The following is a 24741-nucleotide window of genomic DNA, read 5'->3' on the forward strand; positions in this document are numbered from 1 at the left end:
CCCTTTCCACCATGCTCCATCTAAACCTCTGCTTTCTGCCTGGCAACCCCTCCCCCATGTGCACCCCAGGAACCCTCATTTTCCACTGTGCATCCTCCCCCACATGTGCCCCCCAAGAGCCCCTCTGTGTCATTCAATCCCTCCCCTCATCCCCACAGCAAATGGGGCGATCCCTCCCCTCAGCGCATATGGGTCTGACCCCCCCCATGCATCCAGTCCAAGATGGGCCTCCCCGAGGCATGCGGGGCGACTCGCCTGTGTCCCCCTCCCACAGGCACACATCATACATGTCAACACACGTGTTCAGAATAACACACACACAAGCTGCGTGTCCAGAGGGCCCCCCACTGCCCCAGCCCGATGCCCTGGGAACCTGGGGAGATCCCACGTCTTTGGGTGCGTAGGCAAAGCACAGGCCATGTGTGGACACATATGAACATGCACACGCCATTACATGGCATCTCCCCCCTCCCCACACACATGCACAAAAACTCGGGTCTACATGGTGGCGTGCAAGCGCCCGGCCTGGGCTCCATGGAGCCAACCCGCTGCACCCACCGGCCACACGTGACAAAACACACACGCGTGTCAGCTCATGTTGCATCCACATACATGTACCCCCGCACCCATGCAAATCGCACATGCGCCCCGCACACGCCAGGACATACATGTGAACCCCCACCCCCACAAGCTGACATGCGAACACAAGTGTGACTCCGCCCCTCCCCCCCCATGTCCAATCAGACATACCAGGCCACACAGCGCCCAAAGCGGGGGGAGGGGGAACCCTCCCGCACCCAGAGACGCGGGCTCCCATTGGCCCGTCCCCGTGTCTGCGTCAGACGCCCGGGCGGGACTATTTGGCGGAGGGACACAGTCTGCAAAACTTTTCCTCTCTTGTTCTTCGACCCAACTTTTTTTCGGGGGGGGGAGGGGCAGAGAGTTTCACTTCCTGTCGGTGGGGGGAGGGGCATTGGGGCTGGGGAGGGGGTCGGTCCAGTCCGGGCGCTCCGGCCCTCTTGCAAGGGGCCCAGGGCCCTATTCCACCCTTACACTCCACAGCCACATGCTGCCCCCTCCACCCCGGCCCAGCGCTGCTGGGATGCGCCCATCTCTGGGGCGGGGCGGCCGGTGACCCGGGGACCCCTCGCCCGGCGCCGAGATGCGCCCACCTCTGGGGCGGGGCGGCCGGTGACACGGGGACCCCTCGCCCGGTGCCAAGATGCAGCCAGCTCTGGGGTATGGGGGGCTGGTGACACTGGGACCCCTCACCCGGCGCCGAGATGCGGCCACCTCTGGGGTGGGGCGGCTGGTGACACAGGTAGCCTGGCATGCTCTGGAGTAAGCAGGCTCCATATCCCCTGAGCTCCTTATCTTATCAGTGGGCCAATTAGATTAGTCACCCTGAGCCCCTGTGATGAGCTTTCCAGATAAGCATTTTATCCCCCCACCCTGACCCCAGGGCCTTTCTGCTGGGGGGCCCAGCCAGTACATTGGGGCATCTGTCTCAGGGCCCCTTCCTGGGGGGCAGTAAAACCAGCTGGGGAGATTTGTGGATTCCTCAAGACTTGATAGGAAAACCAGAGCTCTGGGAGGGGAGTGGGGGCTGGTGGATTAGAGCAGGGGGCCTGGGAGCCAGGACTCCTGGGTTCTCTCCCCAGCTCTGGGAGGAGAGTGGGGGATGGTGGATTAGAGCAGGGGGCCTGGGAGCCAGGACTCCTGGGTTCTCTCCCCAGCTCTGGGAGGGGAGTGGCGCTGGGAAGGAACCAGGACTCCTGGGTTCTCTCCCCGGCTCTGGGAGGAGAGTGGGGGCTGGTGGATTAGAGCAGGGGGCCTGGGAGCCAGGACTCCTGGGTTCTCTCCCCGGCTCTGGGAGGAGAGTGGGGGATGGTGGATGAGAACAGGGGGGGCTGGGAGCCAGGACTCCTGGGTTCTCTCCCCAGCTCTGGGAGGGGAGTGGCGCTGGGAAGGAACCAGGACTCCTGGGTTCTGTCCCCGGAGCTGGGAGCAGGTAATTATCCCCTTTGGAGTTTTCCCAGGACGCCGGGGTTCACTTGCTGGTTGGTGGCACTGGGGCCTGTGAATTTCCAAGGACCGAGGGTTCAGCTGGGCTCATTTGAAAGCAAGCGCCTCTGTCCTCCCAAACCCCCTGCCCCCCAGCAAAGCACTGGGCCCAGCCCTGACTCCCTGGGGTGAGCCCCCCCCCACTCCTGGCAACCCGGACGCTCCCATCTACACCCTGAGTCACGCCTGTCCCGCTCCACACCCCAGAGCCAGTTGGCAGCCCGGTCAGGTGCAATTCTGCCCCGGTTCCTGGGGCAGGGCCCTTGGCTCCGGGAGCCTGCGGGGACCCGGCCCGGCCATCAGGGGTGCAGGACACCCCTCTCCGGGCAATGAGCCCTACCTCGGAGCATTGCATGGGGCGGGGGCGGGGGAATTCCCAGAGCCTGAGTCACCTGGAAATGGAAGCGGGTTGCAAACAGACGGGCCAGAGCCAGCTGGTCCCCGCCCCGGGCCCCATTCCCTGACCCCTGAGCCAGCCAGTCCTCGCCCTGGGGCTGGATGGGAGCCGGCGCCCCCTAGCGCGGACAGGCCCCATGCCCCATTCCCTGCCCCTCTGAGCCAGCCAGTCCCCACCCCAGCATTAAGGAACGAATCTTGCCTGGGGACACTGGTTCTATCCTAAAAAGCGGGTGGATTTCCCGACATGGCCACTGGGTAGCGCCCCCCACTCCTGAAAGCCGTGTGGGGCGGATACACATTGTAGATTGTGCAGATGGACGCCCTGATTGTCGGAGCCCTGGGCACCTGGGACCCCTGCAACGAGCGTGTGCTGCGGACCTGCGGGATCGGTCGACGCTACGCTCGGCTCATGCGGTACCCCATGGTCTCGGACGCCATCCGATGGTCCAGGGACGTCTACATCGAACACATCACCGGCCACTGACAGTACCCGGAGTGTGAGCCGGTACGACATCGTGCATCAACCACGGGAAAGGGACTGAGAGACTTTTGTCATTGGACCATATGAACTGGAACCGTAAACTCACTGAACCGTTTTCTTTTTACTTCAACATTATCTTAATAAAATATTCAAGGAAAGGAGCCCCAGGCTGGTGATGGGAGACTGGCTACAGTCATGATCCTCACCTCCAGGGGCCGCAGAGAGAACCCAGGTGTCCTGGCTCCCAGCCCCCCCTGCTCTAACCCACCAGCCTCCGCTCCCCTCCCAGAGCCGGGGAGAGAACCCAGGAGTCCTGGCCCCCCCACCCCCTGCTCTAACCCACCAGACGGGGCAATGTGATGCATTCAGGGTTCAGGTTCTCAGTGGGGCTGGTACGAATGGATGGAGACCCCCCCTGCCCCCCAGTGTCACTCCGAACCCCTACATCCCAGCAGCCCCAGGAAGGGGACCCCCCCCCACGTGCTATGTGAGGCGAGCGTCTCAGGTTGCCGTGTCCTTTCCCCGCTGCTTGGAACGGGCGCCCTGGATCTCTGACCTTTAGCGAACTAGCCGGGGGGCTAAATATAGGGCTAGAGACCAGCTCAAGGGGCCCCGGCCGTCTGGAGAGGCCTGCACGGCCAGGTGGGGGTGGGGAGCCCCCATAGGAATGAGCAACGGGGAAAGAGCATCCCCTTGAAGGGGTGCCAGGGTCAGAGCCCCCCTGACTTTGCCTTCACATCTGCAGTCATGTGAGGCCCCAGCCCCATTCCCCACCTCCCTGAGCCAGCCAGTCCCCCTCTGGCGCCAGGAGGGAGCTGGCACCCCCCAGAGGGGACAGGCCCCTGCCCCATTCCCCACCCCCCTGAGCCAGCCAGTCCCCCCTGGGGCCGGGTGGGAGCTGGTGCCCCCCAGATGGGACAGGCTGTGGGTTCTGGGAGCTGCCCCAGTGGGCCCCAAGGGGTGTGTAGGGCGGGTGCTCTGCAGAGACAGGGGCCTTGTCCAGCCCAGGGAACGGGGTGTGTGGAGGATTCGGGTCAAATCCCGCCTCCTTCCTTGTCCTCACCAGGCCCGATGCACCCTCCCCCCCCCCGAGCCGACCCACAGAATCTCACAGAGGCCACGGTCAGCCCAGTACAGGGCAACCCCCGTCCCCACCCCCATTGCCCCACAGGAGAAAGCCTCTGAGGGACCCATGGCTAATGACCTGTCAGAGAAGGAGGGGTGGGGGGAGTCTCCGAATGCCCCAGTGCCTGATTCTATCCGGGCTCTGGGAGGGGAGTGGGGGCTGGTGGTTAGAGCAGGGGGGGGCCTGGGAGCCCGGACTCCTGGGTTCTCTCCCCGACTCTGGGAGGGGAGTGGGGGCTGGTGGGTTAGAGCAGGGGGCTGGGAGCCCGGACTCCTGGGTTCTCTCCCTGGCTCTGGGAGGGGAGGGGGGACTGGTGGGTTAGAGCAGAGGGGGCTGGGAGCCAGGACTCCTGGGTTCTCTCCCCGGCTCTGGGAGGGGAGTGGGGGCTGGTGGGTTAGAGCAGGGGGGGCTGGGAGCCAGGACTCCTGGGTTCCCTCCCCAGCTCTGGGAGGGGAGTGGGGGCTGGTGGGTTAGAGCAGGGGGGACTGGGAGCCAGGACTCCTGGGTTCTCTCCCCGGCTCTGGGAGGGGAGTGGGGGCTGGTGCGTTAGAGCAGGGGGGCTGGGAGCCAGGACTCCTGGGTTCTCTCCCCGGCTCTGGGAGGGGAGTGCGGGCTGGGGGGTTAGAGCAGGGGGGACTGGGAGCCAGGACTCCTGGGTTCTCTCCCCGGCTCTGGGAGGGGTGGTGCTGTGCGTGAGGGACACTGGGATCTTTCACGGAGCCACATATTTGTGTGGGTGCCAATGGCCTGTCTGGGGTTGGCCTGTCCCCACACGGGCAGGGCACTTACAGACAGTCCCTAACTGGCCCTGGGTGGGCGGAGGATGCCAGGGACCTTGGGTATAAAAGAGAGGGGGCAGCCACCACCTGGGCACTGTCAGCTGCCCACCCCCCTGACAGCCACCGACCGGAGACGAGACAAGATCCTACCAAGTGAGTACAAGGGCCAGGGTCCTCCCCTCTGGTCCATTTCCCCTTTGGAGGGGCAGGAGGGAGGGGCACCGGCAGGGCTTGGGGGGGGGCAGGGCTGGGGTAGCAGGAGCTGTGGGTCGGGAATGAGGGGCACTGGCAGGGTTGGGGGGGCAGGGCTGGGCTAGCAGGGGCTGTGGGTCGGGAGTGAGGGGCACCAGCAGGGCTGCGGGGGAGCCCAGGGCTGGGCTAGCAGGGGGCTGTGGGTCGGGAGTGAGGGGCACCGGCAGAGCTGGTGGGGAGCAGGGCTGGGCTAGCAGGGGCTGTGGGTCGGGAGTGAGGGGCACCGGCAGAGCTGGTGGGGGGCAGGGCTGGGCTAGAGGGGCTGTGGGTCGGGAGTGAGGGGCACCGGCAGGGCTCGGGGGGTCAGGGCTGGGCTAGCAGGGGCTGTGGGTCGGGAGTGAGGGGCACCGGCAGGGCTCGGGGGGTCAGGGCTGGGCTAGCAGGGGCTGTGGGTCGGGAGTGAGGGGCACCGGCAGGGCTCGGGGGGTCAGGGCTGGGCTAGCAGGGGCTGTGGGTCGGGAGTGAGGGGCACCGGCAGAGCTGGTGGGGAGCAGAGCTGGGCTAGAGGGGCTGTGGGTCGGGAGTGAGGGGCACTGGCAGGGTTGGGGTAGGGGAGGCCAGGGCCTGCCCCTGTGTGGGCCCCAGCTGCAGGCTCCCCGCTATCAGGGGATGCGGTGACCTCTTCCTCCAGCGGCCGGCCCTCCGGCTGTGTGTGGGTCTATTTTTAACCCTGGCAGCTGCCCAGGGTGTGGGTGTGGTGGTGTGAATGTTGAAAGGTTCAGACCTGCTCCGGATTGGACGGAGGGTCCAGGGTGGGTGGGACTAGGAGCCAGGACTCCTGGGTTCTCTCCGCCCCCCGGGCTCTGGGAGGGGAGTGGGGGCTGGTGCATTTGAGCAGGGGGCTGGGAGCCAGGACTCCTGCGTTCTCTCCCCGGGCTCTGGGAGGGGGTGGGGGCTGGTGGGTTAGAGTGGGCGGGGGAGGCTGGGAGCCAGGACTCCTGGGTTCTCTCCCCGGCTCTGGGACGGGGTGGCTGTGTATGTGGGGGGACCAGCCTGGGGCATGTGCTTTTCCAAGCCCCCTGCCACCCCTCTGTTTTTCTCCCACCAGCCATGTCCATCCAGAAGATCTACGCCCGTGAGATCCTGGACTCCCGTGGGAACCCCACGGTTGAGGTGGATCTGCACACGGCCAAGGGTGCGTCGGGGGGGGCAAGGGGGGCTGGGGTGTGGAGAGGGAGGAGTGGGCTGGAGTGTGCATGTGGGGGGAGGGCTTGAGTACATGCAGGGGGGGATTCCTGTGGGGACAGGGTGGGTAATCCCACGGCTGGGGTTCAGGGGGATCCCGAGGCAGGATGGGGGAGGCTGGTGGGTGTCAGGCTCCCCTGGCTGTGGGGGGAACCCCATGTTAGTTACTCCCCCTGCTTCTCCCCCCAGGTCGTTTCCGGGCCGCCGTCCCCAGCGGCGCCTCCACTGGCATCTATGAGGCTCTGGAGTTGCGGGACGGGGACAAGTCCCGATACCTGGGCAAAGGTGAGGGGCCCTCGGGGGAGGGGGGGCTGATGCTAACCAGAGGCAGGAAGATTTATCCCTCCCTCCCCACACACCCTGTCCTCCATCCCCACTCCCCTCCATCCAAAGTCAGGGTTAGTTCAAGGCGCTGCTGCTTGCGGGACACATGTCCAGAGGTGATAAAAATCTTGAACCCCTATTGGGGTCAGGGGGGGACGCTTCTAGTCACCCCAGCAGGAGTTGCTGGCGCAAGCCCCTGGGAGCAGCCCGTGGATTCAGGGATGGGTTTCTTGCCTTGTTCATAGGGGTGGCTGAGAGGTTCATTGGCTGGTTGGCTGGTTGGCCAAGAGGTTCATTGGCTAGTTGGTTGGCAGGTTGGCTGAGATGTTCATTGGCTGGTTGGTTGGTTGGTAGGGTTGGCTGGTTGGCCAAGAGGTTCATTGACTGGTTGGTTGGTTGGTAGGGTTGGCAGGTTGGCTAAGATGTTCATTGGCTGGTTGGTTGGTTGGTAGGGTTGGCTGGTTGGCCAAGAGGTTCATTGACTGGTTGGTTGGTTGGTAGGGTTGGCAGGTTGGCTGAGATGTTCATTGGCTGGTGGTTGGTTGGTAGGGTTGGCTGGTTGGCCAAGAGGTTCATTGACTGGTTGGTTGGTTGGTAGGGTTGGCAGGTTGGCTGAGATGTTCATTGGCTGGTTGGTTGGTTGGTAGGGTTGGCTGGTTGGCCAAGAGGTTCATTGACTGGTTGGTTGGTTGGTAGGGTTGGCAGGTTGGCTGAGATGTTCATTGGCTGGTTGGTTGGTTGGTAGGGTTGGCTGGTTGGCCAAGAGGTTCATTGACTGGTTGGTTGGTTGGTAGGGTTGGCAGGTTGGCTGAGATGTTCATTGGCTGGTTGGTTGGTTTGTTGGCTGGCTGTGAGGTTGATTGGTTGACCGGTTGGTAGTCTTGACTGAGAGCTTAATTGGCTGGTTGGCTGAGAGGTTACTGGTTGGTTGTGTTGACTGGTTCATTCATTGGTTGGCTGATTTAATTGGTTGGTTGGCTCATTGGCTGGTTAAAAGTGCTGGTTGGTGCATTCTTGGGTGGTTTGTTAGTATGTAGTTAATTAATTTAAATAAAGCTCCCGATCTCCTAAAATGAACTCCCAGGACATCCCATGGAAATCTGGGCTTGTCTAAATGACTAAGGGCTAGGTGGCCAGCTGGGATGGATGCGGGGGCACTGGGGTAATGGGTGGGGCTGTAGAGACCAGCTGGATACAACATCTCTGTCCTCCCCACCCAGGGGTGCTGAAGGCTGTTGAACATATCAACAAAATCATTGTGCCTGCCCTCCTGGAGAAGGTAATCACCCCCTGCTCACGCCTGTAGGGGGTACTCATGTACTGGGGGTCTGGGCAGTACACGGGTATGGAGGGGTACCAGAGGGTACCTGGCTATGGGGGGAGGCCCAGAGGACATGGGGATCCTTGGGGAGGGCGTATCTGGGTATTAGAGGGAGGCCCAGGAATGGGGTTAGCTGGGGAAGGGGACTAGATACGTTGTGGCGGGGTCCCTGGGTACAACAGGCTGTGTATAGGGTGGTGTCTGGGGGGCTGTATGTACAGGTGGTGTTTGGGGGGCTGGCACCTGGCAGAGTAGGGGAGGCAGCGGGGTGAGGTCCTGGATGTGGGGGACACCTACCCATGGTGCCTGTGTGACCCCCCCCCACTGTTTACCCCCCCCACATCCCAGAAACTCAGTGTTGTGGAGCAGGAGAAAATCGACAAACTCATGATCGACCTGGATGGGACAGAGAACAAATGTGAGTGAGAGACAACGCCACCGACCCTCTGCCAGCCCCCAATTCCCCCTCTGGCCCCTTCACCTCCAGCCCCCTCACCAAACCGCAGCCCACCCCTTTCCTGCCCCCTGCTGATCCCTCCCTGTTACCTGACTGTAGTGGGGGGAGGGGCGCTAACCCTGTCTGTCTTCCCCCCACAGCCAAGTTTGGGGCCAATGCCATCCTGGGGGTGTCTCTGGCGGTGTGTAAGGCTGGGGCTGCGGAAAAAGGGGTGCCCCTCTACCGCCACATCGCTGACCTGGCTGGCAACGCTGAGCTCATCCTGCCTGTCCCGGTGAGAGCCCCCGGACACTGGGGTTCCTCTTGGGGGGGGGGGGCTGGGAGCCAGGACTCCTGGGTTCTCTCCCTGGTTCTGGGAGGAGAGTGGGGTTCAGTGACACCTGGGGACCAGGACGCCTGGGTTCTATGCTGTCCCCCCTCCCCCGGCAGGCGTTCAATGTGATCAATGGGGGCTCCCACGCGGGGAACAAGCTGGCCATGCAGGAGTTCATGATCCTGCCGGTGGGGGCGGCCAGTTTCAAGGAGGCCATGCGCATCGGGGCCGAGGTCTACCACAACCTGAAGGCCGTCATCAAGGCCAAGTACGGCAAGGACGCCACCAATGTGGGGGACGAGGGCGGCTTCGCCCCCAACATCCTGGAGAACAATGAAGGTACCGGATGCCTGGGTTCTCTCCCTGGCTGTGGGAGGAGAGTGGGGGCTGGTGGGTTAGAGCAGGGGGGGGGCTGGGAGCCCGGACTCCTGGGTTCTCTCCCACTCCACTCCCTGGCTGCGGATTGACAGGAAGGGGGGAGCAGCTACTTATAGGCCTGCGGTTGGGTTTCAAGACTTTCTCAGGCTGGGTTTTCGCCTCAGCTCCCGATTCCCTCGTCAAAGGTCGCAGCCATAATTAGTGCAGCTGCTGGTAACCGGAGCCGCAGGGAGCACGGTGAGCATTGCTGGGCCAGGAAAGGTCACAGTCTACAGGGACCCCGGCGCCGAGACGCGCCCACCTCTGGGGCAGGGCGGGGCGGCCAGTGACACGGGGACCCCGCGGCCGGTGCTGAGACGCGCCCACCTCTGGGATGGGGCACCCCACGTGTGTCCCTAGGGCTCACCCGTCGCCTGTTCGCCTCCTCCCCAGCGCTGGAGCTGCTGAAGTCGGCCATCGAGAAGGCCGGGTACCCCGACAAGGTGGTGATCGGGATGGACGTTGCCGCCTCCGAGTTCTTCCGCGGCGGGAAGTACGACCTGGACTTCAAATCCCCCGACGACCCCGCCCGCCACATCAGCGGGGAGAAGCTGGGCGAGCTGTACCAGAGCTTCATCAAGAATTACCCCGGTGAGGGGCCTGTCCCGGCTCGCCCCCGGCCCCGGGGCGGGGAATGGGGCGGGGGCCTGTCCCCTCTCGGGGGGCTGGCTCCAACCTTGTGCCTGCCCCCCCAGTGGTCTCCATCGAGGACCCCTTCGACCAGGACGACTGGGAGACCTGGCGGAAGTTCCTGACCCAGGTGCCCATCCAGATTGTGGGGGACGACCTGACAGTCACGAACCCCAAACGCATCCAGAAGGCCGTGGAGCTGAAGGCCTGCAACTGCCTCCTGCTCAAAGTCAACCAGATCGGCTCCGTCACCGAGTCCATCCAGGCGTGAGCCGCTGGGGGGGGCACACTGGGCGGCCCAGGCCAGCTCTAACTGGGCCTATGGGGGCTGGGAGCCAGGACTCCTGGGTTCTCTCCCTGGCACTGGGAGGGTGGTGGGTTAGAGCAGGGGGGCTGGGAGCCAGGACTCCTGGGTTCTCTCCCTGGCACTGGGAGGGTGGTGGGTTAGAGCAGGGGGGCTGGGAGCCAGGACTCCTGGGTTCTCTCCCTGGCACTGGGAGGGTGGTGGGTTAGAGCAGGGGGGCTGGGAGCCAGGACTCCTGGGTTCTCTCCCTGGCACTGGGAGGGTGGTGGGTTAGAGCAGGGGGGCTGGGAGCCAGGACTCCTGGATTCTCTCACATGGGGGGGAAGGGGTTAGATTTGGATTCCCCCACACACACACAGCAGCACCCATGGACACCCTTCTCCCCCCGTTCCCTCCCAGGTGCAAGCTGGCCCAGAGCAGCGGCTGGGGGGTGATGGTCAGTCACCGCTCCGGGGAGACTGAAGACACCTTCATCGCGGACCTGGTGGTGGGGCTCTGCACAGGGCAGGTGAGCAGTGGAGGGGCTGCACCCCCCCTTCACCTACAGCCCCCACAGGCGCCCTGAGCCCCTAACCCTGGCTCTACCTCTCCCCACAGATTAAGACTGGAGCCCCCTGCCGATCTGAGCGCCTGGCTAAATACAATCAGCTGATGAGGTAACGGGCTGGGGCCTGTCCCCCCTGGGGGGCGCCGGCTCCCATCCGGCCCCAGGGCGGGCACTGACTGGTTCAGGGGGGCAGGAAATGGGGCCAGGGGCCTGTGCCCTCAGGCGGGGGTGCTGTCTCCTACCCAGCCCCAGGGCGGAGACTGGCTGGTTCAGGGGGGGCGGCGAATGGGGCACAGGATCCCCCCAGCTGAACCTCCCCAGAGCTCACCCCCTTCCCTATCTCCCCCCAGGATCGAGGAGGCCCTGGGCGCCAAAGCTCACTTTGCCGGGCGCAAGTTCAGGAACCCTCGTGCCAAGTGAACCCCTTGTCCGTGCCCCCCCAGCGTCGGCACGGCCCTGCCCCACGGCGGGGGCGGCACCGAAGGGACGGGGCCCGGCCTGGACCCTCGCCACCGGGGCTCCCCCCAGGGCAGCGTGACGTGACCAGCGAGTGCCGGCGCCACTCGGTCCAGCCCCATTGTCCCGCGGTCTCTCCGGGGCTGGCCTTTGAATAAAGACACCTGGACAGACAGCGGCTCGGTGTGGTTCTTTCCTGGGGGCCAGGACGCCTGGGTTCAATCCTAGCTTGTGGGGGGCCTGGTGGGTAAGAAGAGGGGGGGCTGGGAGCTAGGACTCCTGGGTTCTCTCCCCTGCTCTGGGAGGGGGATGTAAGGGGTGAGGTGAGAGTGACAAAGGTTCTGCCCCCACAAGGGAGCAGCGGATGCAGTGAGGGGGGCGGGGGGCAGGGGTGGGGGTCTCCCGCAGTGATCGTTCCCATCCCAATGGCTGCTGCAGAGACCCCTGGCAGCTTGACGCTGGCGGGACCCAGTGCTGTTGGCGGGATGGGGAATCTCCAGGGGGTGCAGTACAGGCCCCCTGACACACAGCTGCTCCCAGCCCCGCTCACACCAAGTCGCTCCAAAACCCCACCCTGGCAGGAGGAGGCAGGCTGATCATGATTCAACAGAGACAGGTTTATTAGGGTGATGCTCCTGCAGCCCCCCCATTACCACACATGGGGGGGCATGCACCCCACAACACATTGCTGGGAGGGGATCTGGCTGCCCCCTGCTCAGAGCTCTGGGCCTGGGGATTGATTCTATTTACAGTTAAATAACAAGCAAATCCCCGCCCCTGCCCCCACCCATTAGCTGAGGGGCCGCGAGCTCCCAGCGAAGAGAACAGATTAAAATTACCCCCAGGCAGCCACCGCCCCCCCCCCCGGCAGGGATCCCAGCCCCTTTCCTCCGGCTCTCGCACAGGCTAATTTCCCCAAGGGTGGGGGAGGGAGTTCAGACGTTTGGGGGACCCCCCCATACGAGCAGTGCCCTCTGGTGGCAGCAGTGGGATGCTGCAGCCTGTTCTGAGGCCCCAGGCGCCCTCTGGTGGGGGAAGGCGACGCTGCACCCGGATCTCTATTCCCTGCCTCCCGCCCCCCCAGGCCCAACACACCCCAAAAATAGACTCTCCCCCCCCCCCATAACTAGAGAGAAAAAACAATTCCAAACAAATCACTTAAAATACCCCCCCACACACACATTGAAATCCTAAAAACTCTCCTAGGCTAGTGGGTAAATACAGAGGGAGGGGAGTAAACTGGGAATGTGGGGGGGCAGGGCAGCCCCCCCCCACCAGCCAGGATGCCCCAAGCAAGGTTCACACACAGCCGCAGGTTTGGGGTCATTCCCTGTGATCTGCTCTTCCCCCCCCCCGCGGCAGCACTAGGAGGTCCCAGCCCCGCCCGGCCCCTCGTCCTCGCTCTGCCGTAGCCTCTTCTTCGCCCGGATCTCGTTCATGGCCTCCTCGATGGAGCGCGTGTCCCGCTTGTTGGCCACGGGAACTGGACAGGAGAGCGGGGGTGTGAACCCAGGAGTCCTGGCTCCCAGCCCCCCCCCGTTCTAACCCACCAGCCCCCACCCCCTCCGAGAGCCAGGGAGAGAACCCAGGAGTCCTGGCTCCCAGCCCCCCCCCGTTGTAACCCACCAGCCCCCACCCCCTCCCAGAATGAGAACCCAAAAGTCCTGGTTCCCCGTTCTAATCCAGCATCCCCCATTCCACCCCCAGAGCCAGGGAGAGAACCCAGGAGTCCTGGCTCCCAGCCCCCCTGCTCTAACCCACCAGCCCCCACTCCCCTCCCAGAGCCAGGGAGAGAACCCAGGAGTCCTGGCTCCCAGCCCCCCCCCGTTGTAACCCACCAGCCCCCACCCCCTCCCAGAATGAGAACCCAAAAGTCCTGGTTCCCCGTTCTAATCCAGCATCCCCCATTCCCACCCCCAGAGCCAGGGAGAGAACCCAGGAGTCCTGGCTCCCAGCCCCCCTGCTCTAACCCACCAGCCCCCACTCCCCTCCCAGAGCCAGGGAGAGAACCCAGGAGTCCTGGCTCCCAGCCCCCCCCCCGTTCTAACCCACCAGCCCCCACCCCCTCCGAGAGCCAGAGAGAGAACCCAGGAGTCCTGGCTCCCAGCCCCCCCCGTTCTAATCCAGCATCCCCCATTTCTGCCCCCAGAGCCGGGGAGAGAACCCAGGAGTCCTGGCTCCCAGCCCCCCCCCCGTTCTAACCCACCAGCCCCCACCCCCTCCCAGAATGAGAACCCAGGAGTCCTGGTTCCCAGCCCCCCCTGTTCTAATCCAGCAGCCCCCATTCCCGCCCCCAGAGCCGGGGAGAGAACCCAGGAGTCATGGCTCCCAGTCCCCCCTGTTCTAACCCACCAGCCCCCACCCCCTCCGAGAGCCAGGGAGAGAACCCAGGAGTCCTGGCTCCCAGTCCCCCCTGTTCTAACCCACCAGGCCCCACCCCCTCCGAGAGCCAGAGAGAGAGAACCCAGGAGTCCTGGTTCCCAGCCCCCCCTGTTCTAATCCAGCATCCCCCATTCCCGCCCCCAGAGCCAGGGAGAGAACCCAGGAGTCCTGTCTCCCAGCCCCCCCGTTCTAACCCACCAGCCCCCGCTCCCCTCCCAGAGCCGGGGAGAGAACCCAGGCGTCCGGGCCGGCGCTCACCGCAGCCGTAGGCCTTGTTGGCCTGCATGGTGTGGGCAGCGTCCTTGGCGGCCTCCTTGCCGATGAGGTGACTGTATTTGTCCTTGTAGTCGGTATTGGGGTTCACCACGGCGGGGCCCCTCAGCGCCTCCTGCTCCGCCTCCCTCTGAGCCAGCTCCTGGTGGGGTGGGGGTGGGGTGAGATGGGGCAGGGACACGCCCCCACCCCTCCCACCTAGAGAAAGACACGCCCCCTACAGCGAGGGAGGCGACACCTCGGCCCCGCCCGTGAGGATGACCCCCCCTCCCCACAGTCCTGCCCACTCAAAGAGAGACAGGGAGAGAGACGCTCCAGCCCCCCAAGATCCCCCCCCAGCCCTGGGGCCAGCAGAGCCCAGGGCGGAGGGGCCCCCACACCTTGAGGTGGCGTTTCTCCTCGGCCCGCTGTGGGTCCCATTCCTCCCCGCAGCGATAGGCCTCCAGCTCCTCGTCCGACGGGGCAAACTCCTGGGGGGCAGGGGGCAGAGCATGAGACACCCCATGGCCCCAAGAGCTTCCCCCAGGCTGCCCCCACCCCAGCACGGGCCCCAGCCCCACACCGCGAGGGCAACAGCACTCCTGGGTTCTCTCCCTGGCTCTGGGAAGGGAGTGGGGGCTGGTGGGTCAGAGCAGGGGGGGCTGGGAGCCAGGACTCCTGGGTTCTGTCCCCAGCCCTGGGAGGGGAGTAGGGCTGGTGGGTCAGAGCAGGGGGGCTGGAGCCCGGACTCCTGGGTTCTCTCCCTGGCTCTGGGAGGGGAGTAGGGGCTGGTGGGTCAGAGCAGGGGGGCTGGGAGCCCGGACTCCTGGGTTCTCTCCCTGGCTCTGGGAGGGGAGTGGGGGGCTGGTGGGTTTAGAGCAGGGGGGGCCTGGGAGCCCGGACTCCTGGGTCCTCTCCCTGGCTCTGGGAGGGGAGTGGGGGCTGGTGGGTTTAGAGCAGGGGGGGCCTGGGAGCCCGGACTCCTGGGTTCTCTCTCCGGCTCTGGGAGGACAGGATGTGGGGGAGGGGGGGTCGCTCACCTTTTTAAAGATCATGACATAACGACTCTCCTCGTCCTCACCGAAGGAGAAGGACGTCAGGCCGGCCACTTCCACCACATCGTGCCTGGGCCACGTGCGAGGGGAGAACACGACACTCACTGACACACGGAGCAAACGTTCCCGGGGCTGGGCCCAAAGACCCCTCGCCCGGCGCCGAGACGCGCCCCCCTCTGGGGCGGGGCGGCCGGTGACCCGGGGACCCCTCGCCCGGCGCCGAGACGCGCCCACCTCTGGGGCGGGGGGCCGGTGACACGGGGACCCTCGCCCGGCGCCGAGACGCGTCCATCTCCGGGGCGGGGCGGCCGGGGACCCGGGGACCCCTCGCCCGGCGCCGAGACGCGCCCACCTCTGGGGCGGGGCGGCCGGGGACCCCTCGCCCGGCGCCGAGACACGTCCATCTCTGGGGCGGGGGGGGGGTGACATGGGGACCCCTCGCCCGGCGCCGAGACGCGTCCATCTCCGGGGCGGGGCGGCCGGTGACACGGGGACCCCTCGCCCGGCGCTGAGATACCCCCCACCCCACATGCGGCCCCCCCACCCCGGGAGGCTCACAGGATGCTGCGTTTCAAGCTTGTTCATAGGCTGGAATTTCTTTTTGGTCTGTGTGGTGTCCTGGATGAAATCAGACACGTCCTTCTCCATCTGCGAGGGGACACGGAAGGGAAGGCTCAGGGGGGCGGGGAATGGGGCACGGGGCCTGTCCCCTCTGGGGGGCGCCGGCTCCCACCCGGCCCTACGGCCGCCTCTGTGGGTCACTCACCCTCTTTCTGAACTCCACTTTCTGCCGCTTCTCCTGCTCCTGCAGCTTCTTCAGCCGGGCGGCTTGTTCTGCCGGGGCGAGAGAATCCGCCGCTCAGGGTTGGGTGGGTCAGAGCGGGGGGCCTGGGAGCTAGGACTCCTGGGTTCTCTCCTTTGGGTGCCCTCGGAGAAGTGCCCTCCCCCAGTAAGTTGGGGTTACCCCGGCCTCTGGGGGGTGCAGGGTCCCCTGCTGATGCTGAGAGCTCCAGCCCCATGGCGGGGCAGGGCTGGGTCTGTCTCCCCTGCGTGGCTCAGTCCGTAAGGCCCCCCTGTAGCGACCGGCGGGGTCCTGGGCCTGGCGCCGGCTCCGCAGGGGGGTCCTGGCGCCGGAGGATACCGGGGTCGGCGCAAAGCCGGGAACCTCGGGTCGGTGTCTATTTATAGCCTGGTCTGTACAGCGCCCCTCCCCCACCCCTATGTCTATTTATAGCCTGGTCGGTACAGCGCCCCTCCCCCGCCCCTATGTCTATTTATAGCCTGGTCGGTACAGCGCCCCTCCCCCGCCCCTATGTCTATTTATAGCCTGGTCTGTACAGCGCCCCTCCCCCACCCATATGTCTATTTATAGCCTGGTCTGTACAGCGCCCCTCCCCCGCCCCTATGTCTATTTATAGCCTGGTCGGTACAGCGCCCCTCCCCCCGCCCCTATGTCTATTTATAGTCTGGTCGGTACAGCGCCCCTCCCCCACCCTATGTCTATTTATAGCCTGGTCGGTACAGCGCCCCTCCCCCACCCTATGTCTATTATAGCCTGGTCGGTACAGCGCCCCTCCCCGCCCTATGTCTATTTATAGCCTGGTCGGTACAGCGCCCCTCCCCCGCCCTATGTCTATTTATTAGTCTGGTCGGTACAGCGCCCCTCCCCCCCCCCTATGTCTATTTATAAGCCTGGTCTGTACAGCGTCCCTCCCCCGCCCCTATGTCTATTTATAGCCTGGTCTGTACAGCGTCCCTCCCCCGCCCCTATGTCTATTTATAGCCTGGTCTGTACAGCGCCCCTCCCCCGCCCCTATGTCTATTTATAGCCTGGTCGGTACAGCGCCCCTCCCCCGCCCCTATGTCTATTTATAGCCTGGTCGGTACAGCGCCCCTCCCCCTGGGTCAGGGCCATATGGTTACAGGGTGGGGGGTGATGGAAAGAGCTCGGGGGGGGGCCGGGCCATGGTGTACTGGGCGTTGGGGGGGGGGGTCAGAGGGTAGGGGCGGGGCTTAGTGCCGGAGGCGGGGCTAAAGGGCGGGGCTCTGTCTCAGGGGCGGGGCGATGGGCCGGGGGCGGGGTGAGGCCATGGGACAGGTGGGCGGGGCCAGGGGGCGCTGGGCGGGGCTCTGTGACAAGGGCGGGGCCGCGGGGCGTTCTGGGCTCCCCGCTCCTCGGCCCCCCCCCCCCCCGCGGCCCCGCCCCCGTGACCCCTGACCTCGCGCGCGGCGCCGCGTCTCCTGGTCGCCGAGCCCGGGCGGCCGCTCCATGGCGCTGAGGATGGAGCCCAGCAGGTCCAGCTCCGCCATCGCGCCGCGCCCCGCCCCTTCCGCCGCGTCACGCGCCGCGCCCCGCCCCTTCCGCCGCCCGCGCGCGCCGCGCCCGCGGGTTGAAAGGGAAGGAGGGGAGCCCCGCCCCCCTCCCCGCGCAGTCGCGAGCGGGGAGCCTTAAAGGGGAGGCGCGGGGCCGCGCCGGCGGACAAATAATAGGAGGGGAATTAAAGGGGAGGCGCAGGGCCGCGCACCCCCACAGCCCACGCGGGCGGGGGGGGGGGGAGAAAGAGGGTGGAAGGACGCAGCCCCTCCCCCTCCCGGGTGCCTGGGTCCCCAAGTTCAGGACCCCCCTCTCCCCCCCCCAATTCTCAGGGGTGGGGACTAGTCGCCCCCCTCCCCCCACCGGGGCCGGTCCTGTAAGGGGGGAGAACCTGCCCCCCCGCATCCCAGCCCCCCCTCGTCCTGCGGCGGGGAGTCCCGCAGGGTAACGTCCAGCTGGTTCCGCAGGCCCGGCCCAGGGGGCGTCGCATTTCCCCACGGGGGGGGGACAGAAACCCCTCGCGGCCAGAGCTCCCCCACCCTGGGGACGATCCCCCTTGCCCCCCCCCCGGCCCCGGCCCCTCAGCGACTTCAAGGGGGCGTTTTTTGTTTTTTTTTTTTCTTTCTTTTTAATGTAAATTTGTACAAACAAACCCATGCAAAAGGTAGAAAGGTGGGGGACAGAGATTTCGGGGAGCGGGGGGGTGAACACCACGGGGCTGGGGGTGGCAGGTGTTGTTTTAATGTTTACCGGCCTGCGCCTCTTTCCCTCCCCCCCCCCCGCCGCACACCCTGGGGGGGGCCCCAGCGGCTTCAAGATTTGTTTTTAAATATATCCTTCAGTATAATTTTAGGTTGCGGGTTCCTCCCCCCAATATATTACAACTATGTACAGGGGGTGTGTGTGTGTGGGGGGGGGGTGCAGCCGGGGGACAAACAGGCTTTATACAGCAAGTGGGGGAGGGGGCAGCCGTAGGGGCTTGGGGAAGGTTTCTCTCAGCAAGCCCCCCCCCCCCCCGCTCTCTAATATATACACAGCTGCCCCACGGCGGGGGAAACGACCGACCCACGCTCTCCCAGGGCGCGACCGAGGCCAGGGCCCGACGGAGACCAGCCCGAGGGGCTGCTGCGGGCAGGTGGAGCAGCAGCTTGGGAGGTGGGGCAGGGACCCAGAGCCAGGGGATGGGTTGTTCTCAGCACAACCTGCCCCACCCCCCCAGCCCAGGTTGAGGGGGGAGGGAGACAGCTAGGGGGAGAGATGAGCCAGTCACAGGGGGCTGAAATGCAAACAGGGCCCTTTAAGTACGGAGGGGAGTGGGTATAACACCACCAACTTAAGACAACGCACCAGACCCCTCGCCCAGAGCCAGGGGACAGGACCCAGGCATCCTGGCACCCAGCCCCCCCCCCACTCTAATGCACCAGCCCCCATTCCCCTCCCAGAGCCAGGGACAGAACCCAGGCGTCCTGGCACCCAGCCCCCCCTGCTCTGACCCACCAGGCCCCCCGCTCTCACCCCGGAGCCGGGGAGAGAACCCAGATGTCCTAGCTCCCAGCTTGGGCGGGGGTAACTTGGCACAAAGATCCGGTGACATTAAGGGAGTAGGGGAGGATATGGGGGTTACAATGGATGGTACCTCAGTTCTGAAGAGATCCCCCCACCCAGCATGGCTGCATCATCCCCTTCAGGCCAACTCAGGGGACCCCCCTTGGTGTGCAGAGCGAGCCAAGGGCTCCCATCACCCCCTGGTCCCCCAATCAGCTCCCCTCCAGCCAGGCTCTATTGCACAATCGTTAAGACGGGGGGACCCGGACTCCCCCCAGGGGAGGCCACAATCCATCGCCACCAGGGGGTTAAGACTCCGTCGTCACAGTTTCAGAAGGGGAGCGAAGGTGGGGGTGGCTGACCCCGGATGCCTGGGTTTCCAGCATGGCTGCCCCGGGCTTTGGCAGGCCGCAGGGGGAGGCGCTAAGTGGCCAGACCTCGCTTCTGTAAACTTTCCACCTCTTTGCTTTGTTTGAGTTCCTTCATCCTGCGGGGGGCACAGAGAGATGGGGGTGAGGTGTGGGGGGTTCCCGATGACCTCCCAAATCTTCAATCCCGCCCCATGGGTGTTCCCCACGCCCCCCCAGGCCCCAATCCCAGCCCTGGGAGTATGGACACTTGTGCACCCTCCTACCTGTCATCCAGCGCACCCCCCAGCCCTCCAATGAGCCAGATTCCCATCTCGTGAGAGCACATGTTGGTCCCCCTGCCCCGTCCCGCACCACCCCGCCACCGGAGGTGCCCCACCCATCCTCGGATGCCCCCCTCACTGCCCGCCTGCCCCCACATACCTCTGCCGGCAGCGACGCAGGAACCGCATGATCTTACGGGCTGCCTGGTCCTGCTTCTTCGTAAGGAAAGGGCCCCTGGGGAAAGACAAGAAGCGAAGGTGGAGCAGGGCAGATGGTTGTAGAGACCCCTCGCCCGGTGCGGAGATGCGGCCAGCTCTGGGGCACGGCGGCCCCAGCCAATGCCACCTAGATCTGTGGGATCTTGTCATAGCCAGAGAGGAGACAGGAGCCAGTGGGGATGGGGGAGAAGCCACGAGCTTCTAACCCACGAGCCCCAACTCCCCTCCCAGAGCCGGGGAGAGAACCCAGGAGTCCGGGGGCACCTACTTCATCTTCTGCTGCATGGCGGCAGAGGCGCGGTGGCCCTGTTTCAGCTTCTCGTACTCCTTGTAGCTGCGGTAGTACTGCTGGATCAGAACCGCGGCCCGGCGGCTCTGCTGGAACTTCTTCTGCTCGTAGTAGCTGCGGAACTTGCTCTGGATCAGGATGGCTGCCTGCGTCATCTTCTTATACAGAGCGTACTGCGGGGCAGCAGCGGGGTCAGTGGGGGACCCGGAGCACTCCCCTCCCAGAGCCGGGGAGGGAACCCAGGAGTCCTGGCTCCCAGACCCCCTGCTTTGACCCACCAGCCCCCACTCCCCTCTCAGAGCCGGGGAGATACTCCTGGGGGAATTCTGCGCCACTGCAGACGTGCAGAATTCATGTGTCCCGCAAGCATTTTTTTTGCCCCCCCCCCCCCGACGATACGTTTCTGCCCCAGAAGTGCTGCAGTTCCGCCTTTCCCCCACCAGAGGCTGTTGTGGTGCCAGAACAGCGGCCTCTGGTGGGCACAAGGTGGAACTGCAGCACTTCTGAGGCAGAAACGTATCGTCCGTGGGAGAAAACACAATTCTGCGCGGGCGCAGAATTCCCCGGCCCAGGTGCAGAATTCGTCACAGCCCCCAGCGCCAGGTTAGGACAGAGGGGGGGCACACAGGGCTGCTGGGGAGGTCACAGACTGGGGACCTCAGAATGGCTAGTGGGGTGACAGCGTTGAGCCTGGTGACGGGGAAGAGGGGCTGCAGAGACCTATGGGGATGGGAGGTGCAGGAACAGGGGCAGGGGCAGACATGCCTGACTGAATGGGAGAGTCTTGGGGTCAGCCAGGGTCTGCATGGGGGAGGCTCCCGGACACCCTAACAATCTCACCCACCCCCCAAAGAAAAACCTCCCACCCACACCCAGCACCCTCCAGGTTCGCTCTTCCGTTACCCCGAGTCCCCCCCAGCCTTTGCCCTGCTTCCGACAGGTGCTGGGAACCCGGTTCCGGATTGTCATGTAAATGAATTGCACAACGCTTGGCATTATTCTGCCGCGTAAGGAATCTATTCGTCAAAAAATAAAATGACCAGAATCTGGGTTTTTTTGGGTCTGTGTTGTTACAGACATAGTAGCAGACAGATAAAGGACCAAGATTATTGAAACTGGCGTGATTGTGTTCTTTTGATGAATAAAATATACAGAATGTTAAAATATCGCGTGCAGAATTTTACATTTTTTGGCGCAGAATTCCCCCAGCAGTAGGGCAAGAACCCAGGAGTCCTGGCTCCCAGCTGCCCCAGCTCCTCTGTAGCCTGTAAGATTAACCTGCTTGCTGGCATATATATTTGGTTTACTGTAATAGGTTTATAGATTTATATTAAAGTAAGTTCAGCTGTCATGCACGGCCATGCTAATGTCTAGTCCAATGGCATTAATAGGTCTGTTCATGTCATCACTGCCTACAAACATACCAGCCTATGGAGTAAGTGGATCCTGACAGTTTTGGGGGTGAGGAATGAAGTTTGGGCATAGGACGAAGGATTTCCGGCACCTATAAAAGAGGTGACCCACCTCGCTAGAGAGGCCGTACTGGTTTTTCTTAACCTTTCTAAGCTGCAAGGGGACTAAGCGTTTGTTCTTAATTTTGTGCATTAGGTTTTGATTTTAAATTTAAGTTCGCTGAGTAAACTCGAAGTTCGCTTCGCTAGCTCTTAGCTCTAGTTTCTCCTAAGCGCTGCACCTCCCACTTGAGAAGTGAGGAACCTGAATCGCCAGAGGCGAGGCTGGTCCCGTCTCTCCCCCCACCCGGTTATCAAGGAAGGGTGCGAGTCTCTTAACCAAAGCTTTGCAGCATGTAACACCATAATACTATATGGATCTTTTGAAGAGCAGGAATAAAACCCCTATTATCCAAACTAATATTATTAACCTTATAAATCAGGCAACACCTCCCAGAGCTCGGCAGAGAACCCAGGAGTCCTGACTCCCAGCCCCCTCGTTCTAACCCACCAGCCCCCACTGCCCTCCCAGAGCTGGGGAGAGAACCCAGGAGTCCTGGCTCCCAGCCTGCCCCCCACTCTAATCCACCAGCCCCCACTCCCCTCTCAGAGCTGGGGAGAGAACCCAGGAGTCCTGGCTCCCTGCCCCACCGTGCTCTAACCCACCAGACCCCAGCACCGGGAAGAGAACTAGCATCTCACACCCTCCCCGCAATCAGAGTCTCTCCAACCCCCTATTCCCCACAGGGTCATCCGAGCCCCCCCTCCCCCCGCTTGTTACCTTCAAGGCGATCCATGTGAGCTTGCGAGACAGAGAGAGAAGAGGTGGGTTAGCGGGGCGGGGGTGCTCCCAGGCAGAGACCCAATGGACTTGGCTGCCATGGGCACCAGGCTACAACCCCGCTCAGGGTGGGCGGGGGATGATGTGGCCGGCACCCAGGGCAGCCCCCCCCACCTTGGGGCCACCCGAAGGGCAGCACAGGGGGGCCCCCCAGCTGGGCGTTACCTGCTTATATTTGCGGTAACATCGCTGGATCACAGCCGCCGCGGTCTCCTGCTGCTCCTTCAGCCGGCGGCCCTGCGGGGAGAGGGAAGTGAGGGGCAGGGACGGAGGTGGGGGGCAGGTCCCTGGCACCTGGGGACAGCGGGATCGGGCGAGGGCTTTCCTGCTGCTGGGCAGGTAAGGGGGGGTGGTATCTGTTGCCATGGCGAATTCCCAGTTGCCAGGGGACTCTGAGAGACACCGGGATGCCGGTTACCAGGGGACAGTATGAGAGACACCGGGATGCCGGTTGCCATGGGGAATTCCCAGTTGCCAGGGGACAGTACATGGAGATGGCTGTTGCCGTGGGGATCCCTGTCGCCGGGGAACAGGGGAAAAGTGCAGCATTCCCATAGGCAGGGGAGGATGGAGGGAGGGGGGAGGCCCCTCGCTGGGGGGCCCCGGGGGTACCTTGTACTTGCGGAAGGCCGTCTGGATGACGCGGGCAGCCTCGTAGAGCTCGCGCTGCTCGTGGTCGGACAGCGTCAGCAGCGCGAACTCGCTCTCCATCTTCCCGTTGGCCGAGGCGTTGAGGAACTCAGCCCAGCTGGCGGCCGTGGGGGGTGGGGGCAGCCGGTCGAAGGGCAGCTCCCCCAGCGGGGCCTGCAGGGGGCTGAGACACACCCGGGACGAGGGCACCGGCCTGGGGATGGGGGGCATGAGACAGACCCCAGTCACCCCAGTGCTCCCTAGAGGGGACAGGCCCCGCACCCCATTCCCCACCCCACCGAGCCTGCCAGTCCCCACCCTGGGGCCGGGAGGAGCTTGCGCCCCCCAGAGGGGACAGGACCCGCGCCCCGTTCCCCGCCCCCGGAGCACGCCAGTTGCAGCGCTGCCCGGAGGCCAGGCCGTGTACCTGTGCTGGGAGACGCCGGGCAGCTGGTCCACGCTCTCCAGGTAGCCGGCCAGCCAGGACATGGTCTCGCTCAGCCCCATGTTCCCGCTTCGTTCCCGCAGCGGCACCTCGGTCGCGGAGCTGAAACCCTCCTGCTTGATGTGCTCGGGCGTCGCCTCGATGATCTGCTTGGCCAGTGTGATCATGTCCACCTGCGGGAGGGGAGCGCCGGACTCCTGGGTTCTCTCCCCGGCTCTGGGAGGGGAGTGGGGGGCTTAGAGCAGGGGGGGCTGGGAGCCAGAACTCCTGGGTTCTCTCCCCAGCTCTGGGAGGGGAGTGGGAGGGGTTAGAGCAGGGGAGTCTGGGAACTAGGACTCCTGGGTTCTTTCCCCAGCTCTGCCCCTGCCAATGACTTGGGGCCAGTCAATTTGCCTCTGTTTCTCTTTCTTTACCAGAGGGAGAAGAGGTGCCCCCCGATCACAGCCCATCACCCTGCATAGCCCCCAAGCCTTTCACCACCCCCCAGCCAACCCATCCACCAGCCCCCCGGTACCTGGAGCACGTCAGTGGCCGGCAGGTACCCCTCGTTCTCCGTGTTCTCCCCGTAAGCCAGCAGCTCTGGCTCGGGGGGCCCCTCGTAGTCCATGAAGAAGTGGGGGGAGCAGCGCAGGCCAGGCGGGCTCGGGGGGTCCCGCAGGTACCAGCCCTCAGGGGGCGGCCCGAAGTCCATGGCGGCCTCAGGCTCGGGGCTGCCGGCGGGCGAGTCGCGCAGGGCCGAGGTGCTGGAGTAGGCCGACGTGACGGAGATGGAGCCGTCCGAGAGCTCCGAGGGCGAGGAGACGCTGCTCACCGTGCTGAGCCCTGGGGCAGGGGACGAGAGGGGTCAGCGGGGGGGGGGAACCAGACACACACACCCCCTCCCCCCCCCAGCCTCCCGCACGGGTGCTGTACCTGTGTCGGGGCTGGCGGAGAGCGGGGAGGGGAGGCCCAGGGCCTCGGCCGAGCACGGCGGCCCCCAGCCCTTGTCCAAGGCGCCCTCGGGGCTCGGCTCCTGGCGCTGCAGCTCCTCCAGGCGGGCGGCGAGGGCCACGTGGCCACGGGAGCGAGCCACGGCCAGGGGCAGCCGGCCCAGCGAGTCCGGGATGGAGAGGGCCCGGCCATCCCAGCGGTACAGCAGCAGGGCCGCATCCAGGTGGCCCAGGGCACAGGCCCACATCTGTGGGGGGAAGAGAGCAGGGAGCTAAGGGGCGCTGCGGGGTAGGGAATGGGGTGGGGGCAGCAGGGGGTGCTCTCCCCTGGCAGTCGGGGCTGGTTCCAGGGGCGCTGTGGAGCAGGAAGCGGGACGGGGGCTCATCGGGGGCATTCTCCCCTGGCAGTCGGGGCTGGTGCTATGGGGCGCTGTGGGCAGGAAGCGGGATGGGGGGCTCAGTGGGGGGGCGCTCTCCCCTGGCAGTCGGGCTGGTGCTATGGGGCGCTGTGGGATAGGGAGCGGGGCAGGGGGCTCATCGGGGCGCTCCCCCCCTGGCAGTTGGGGTTGGTGCTATGGGGCGCTGTGGGGCAGGGAGCAGGGCGGGAGGCTCAGCGGGGGGTGCTCTCCCTGGGCAGGCAGGGCTGGCCCCAGGGCAGCGCTAGGGGGCGCTGTGCTGTGCGGAGCGGGTCATGGGGCCCATC

General features: G+C 64.8%; 3 protein-coding genes across 5 annotated transcripts in view; 1 reads left to right on the top strand and 2 right to left on the bottom strand.

The window, feature by feature from the left end:
* Positions 1–857: 857 nt before the first annotated feature.
* Positions 858–11230, top strand: ENO3 (enolase 3). Of its 3 annotated transcripts, none has more exons than XM_043503710.1 (12): positions 858–874; positions 6147–6236; positions 6476–6571; positions 7831–7889; positions 8280–8349; positions 8529–8662; positions 8818–9040; positions 9512–9709; positions 9814–10015; positions 10452–10560; positions 10650–10708; positions 10950–11230. In XM_043503710.1, exons 2-12 carry the CDS (start codon positions 6152–6154, stop codon positions 11017–11019), a joined length of 1305 nt encoding a protein of 434 aa, XP_043359645.1. In that variant the 5' UTR covers positions 858–874; positions 6147–6151; the 3' UTR covers positions 11020–11230. The 3 variants fall into 3 exon arrangements, with proteins under 3 accessions (XP_043359645.1, XP_038242106.1, XP_043359646.1); XM_038386178.2 differs by lacking the exon at positions 858–874 and adding an exon at positions 4806–5002 and having other exon boundaries at positions 6150–6236; XM_043503711.1 differs by lacking the exon at positions 858–874 and adding an exon at positions 4926–4989 and having other exon boundaries at positions 6142–6236.
* Positions 11231–11651: 421 nt separating this feature from the next.
* Positions 11652–17121, bottom strand: SPAG7 (sperm associated antigen 7). The gene is given in 8 exon segments (XM_038386228.2): positions 11652–12538; positions 13696–13852; positions 14091–14180; positions 14730–14814; positions 15303–15313; positions 15315–15392; positions 15511–15578; positions 16964–17121. Coding segments are annotated over 8 exon segments (699 nt in total). The 5' UTR covers positions 17055–17121; the 3' UTR covers positions 11652–12419.
* Positions 17122–17682: 561 nt separating this feature from the next.
* CAMTA2 (calmodulin binding transcription activator 2) overlaps positions 17683–24741 on the bottom strand; it is a 36313-nt gene continuing 29254 nt past the window's right edge. Inside the window, 9 exon segments of the mRNA XM_043503689.1 lie at positions 17683–19090; positions 19395–19469; positions 19722–19915; positions 21975–21995; positions 22200–22271; positions 22647–22878; positions 23092–23282; positions 23624–23931; positions 24022–24286. Of these exon segments, the coding sequence (XP_043359624.1) occupies positions 19027–19090; positions 19395–19469; positions 19722–19915; positions 21975–21995; positions 22200–22271; positions 22647–22878; positions 23092–23282; positions 23624–23931; positions 24022–24286 (1422 nt within the window). The 3' untranslated portion in view covers positions 17683–19026.

The sequence above is a fragment of the Dermochelys coriacea genome, chromosome 28 (genome assembly GCF_009764565.3).
Source record: "Dermochelys coriacea isolate rDerCor1 chromosome 28, rDerCor1.pri.v4, whole genome shotgun sequence".
NCBI classification, from domain to species: Eukaryota; Metazoa; Chordata; order Testudines; family Dermochelyidae; genus Dermochelys; species Dermochelys coriacea.

Coding starts and splice junctions, on each gene's coding strand:
- ENO3 (XM_038386178.2), top strand. CDS start 4,894: ATGCCAGGGACCTTGGGTATAAAAGAGAGGGGGCAGCCACCACCTGGG. Junction 8,663..8,817: donor AGCTCATCCTGCCTGTCCCG/GTGAGAGCCCCC, acceptor CTCCCCCGGCAG/GCGTTCAATGTGATCAATGG. Junction 9,710..9,813: donor CTTCATCAAGAATTACCCCG/GTGAGGGGCCTG, acceptor CTGCCCCCCCAG/TGGTCTCCATCGAGGACCCC.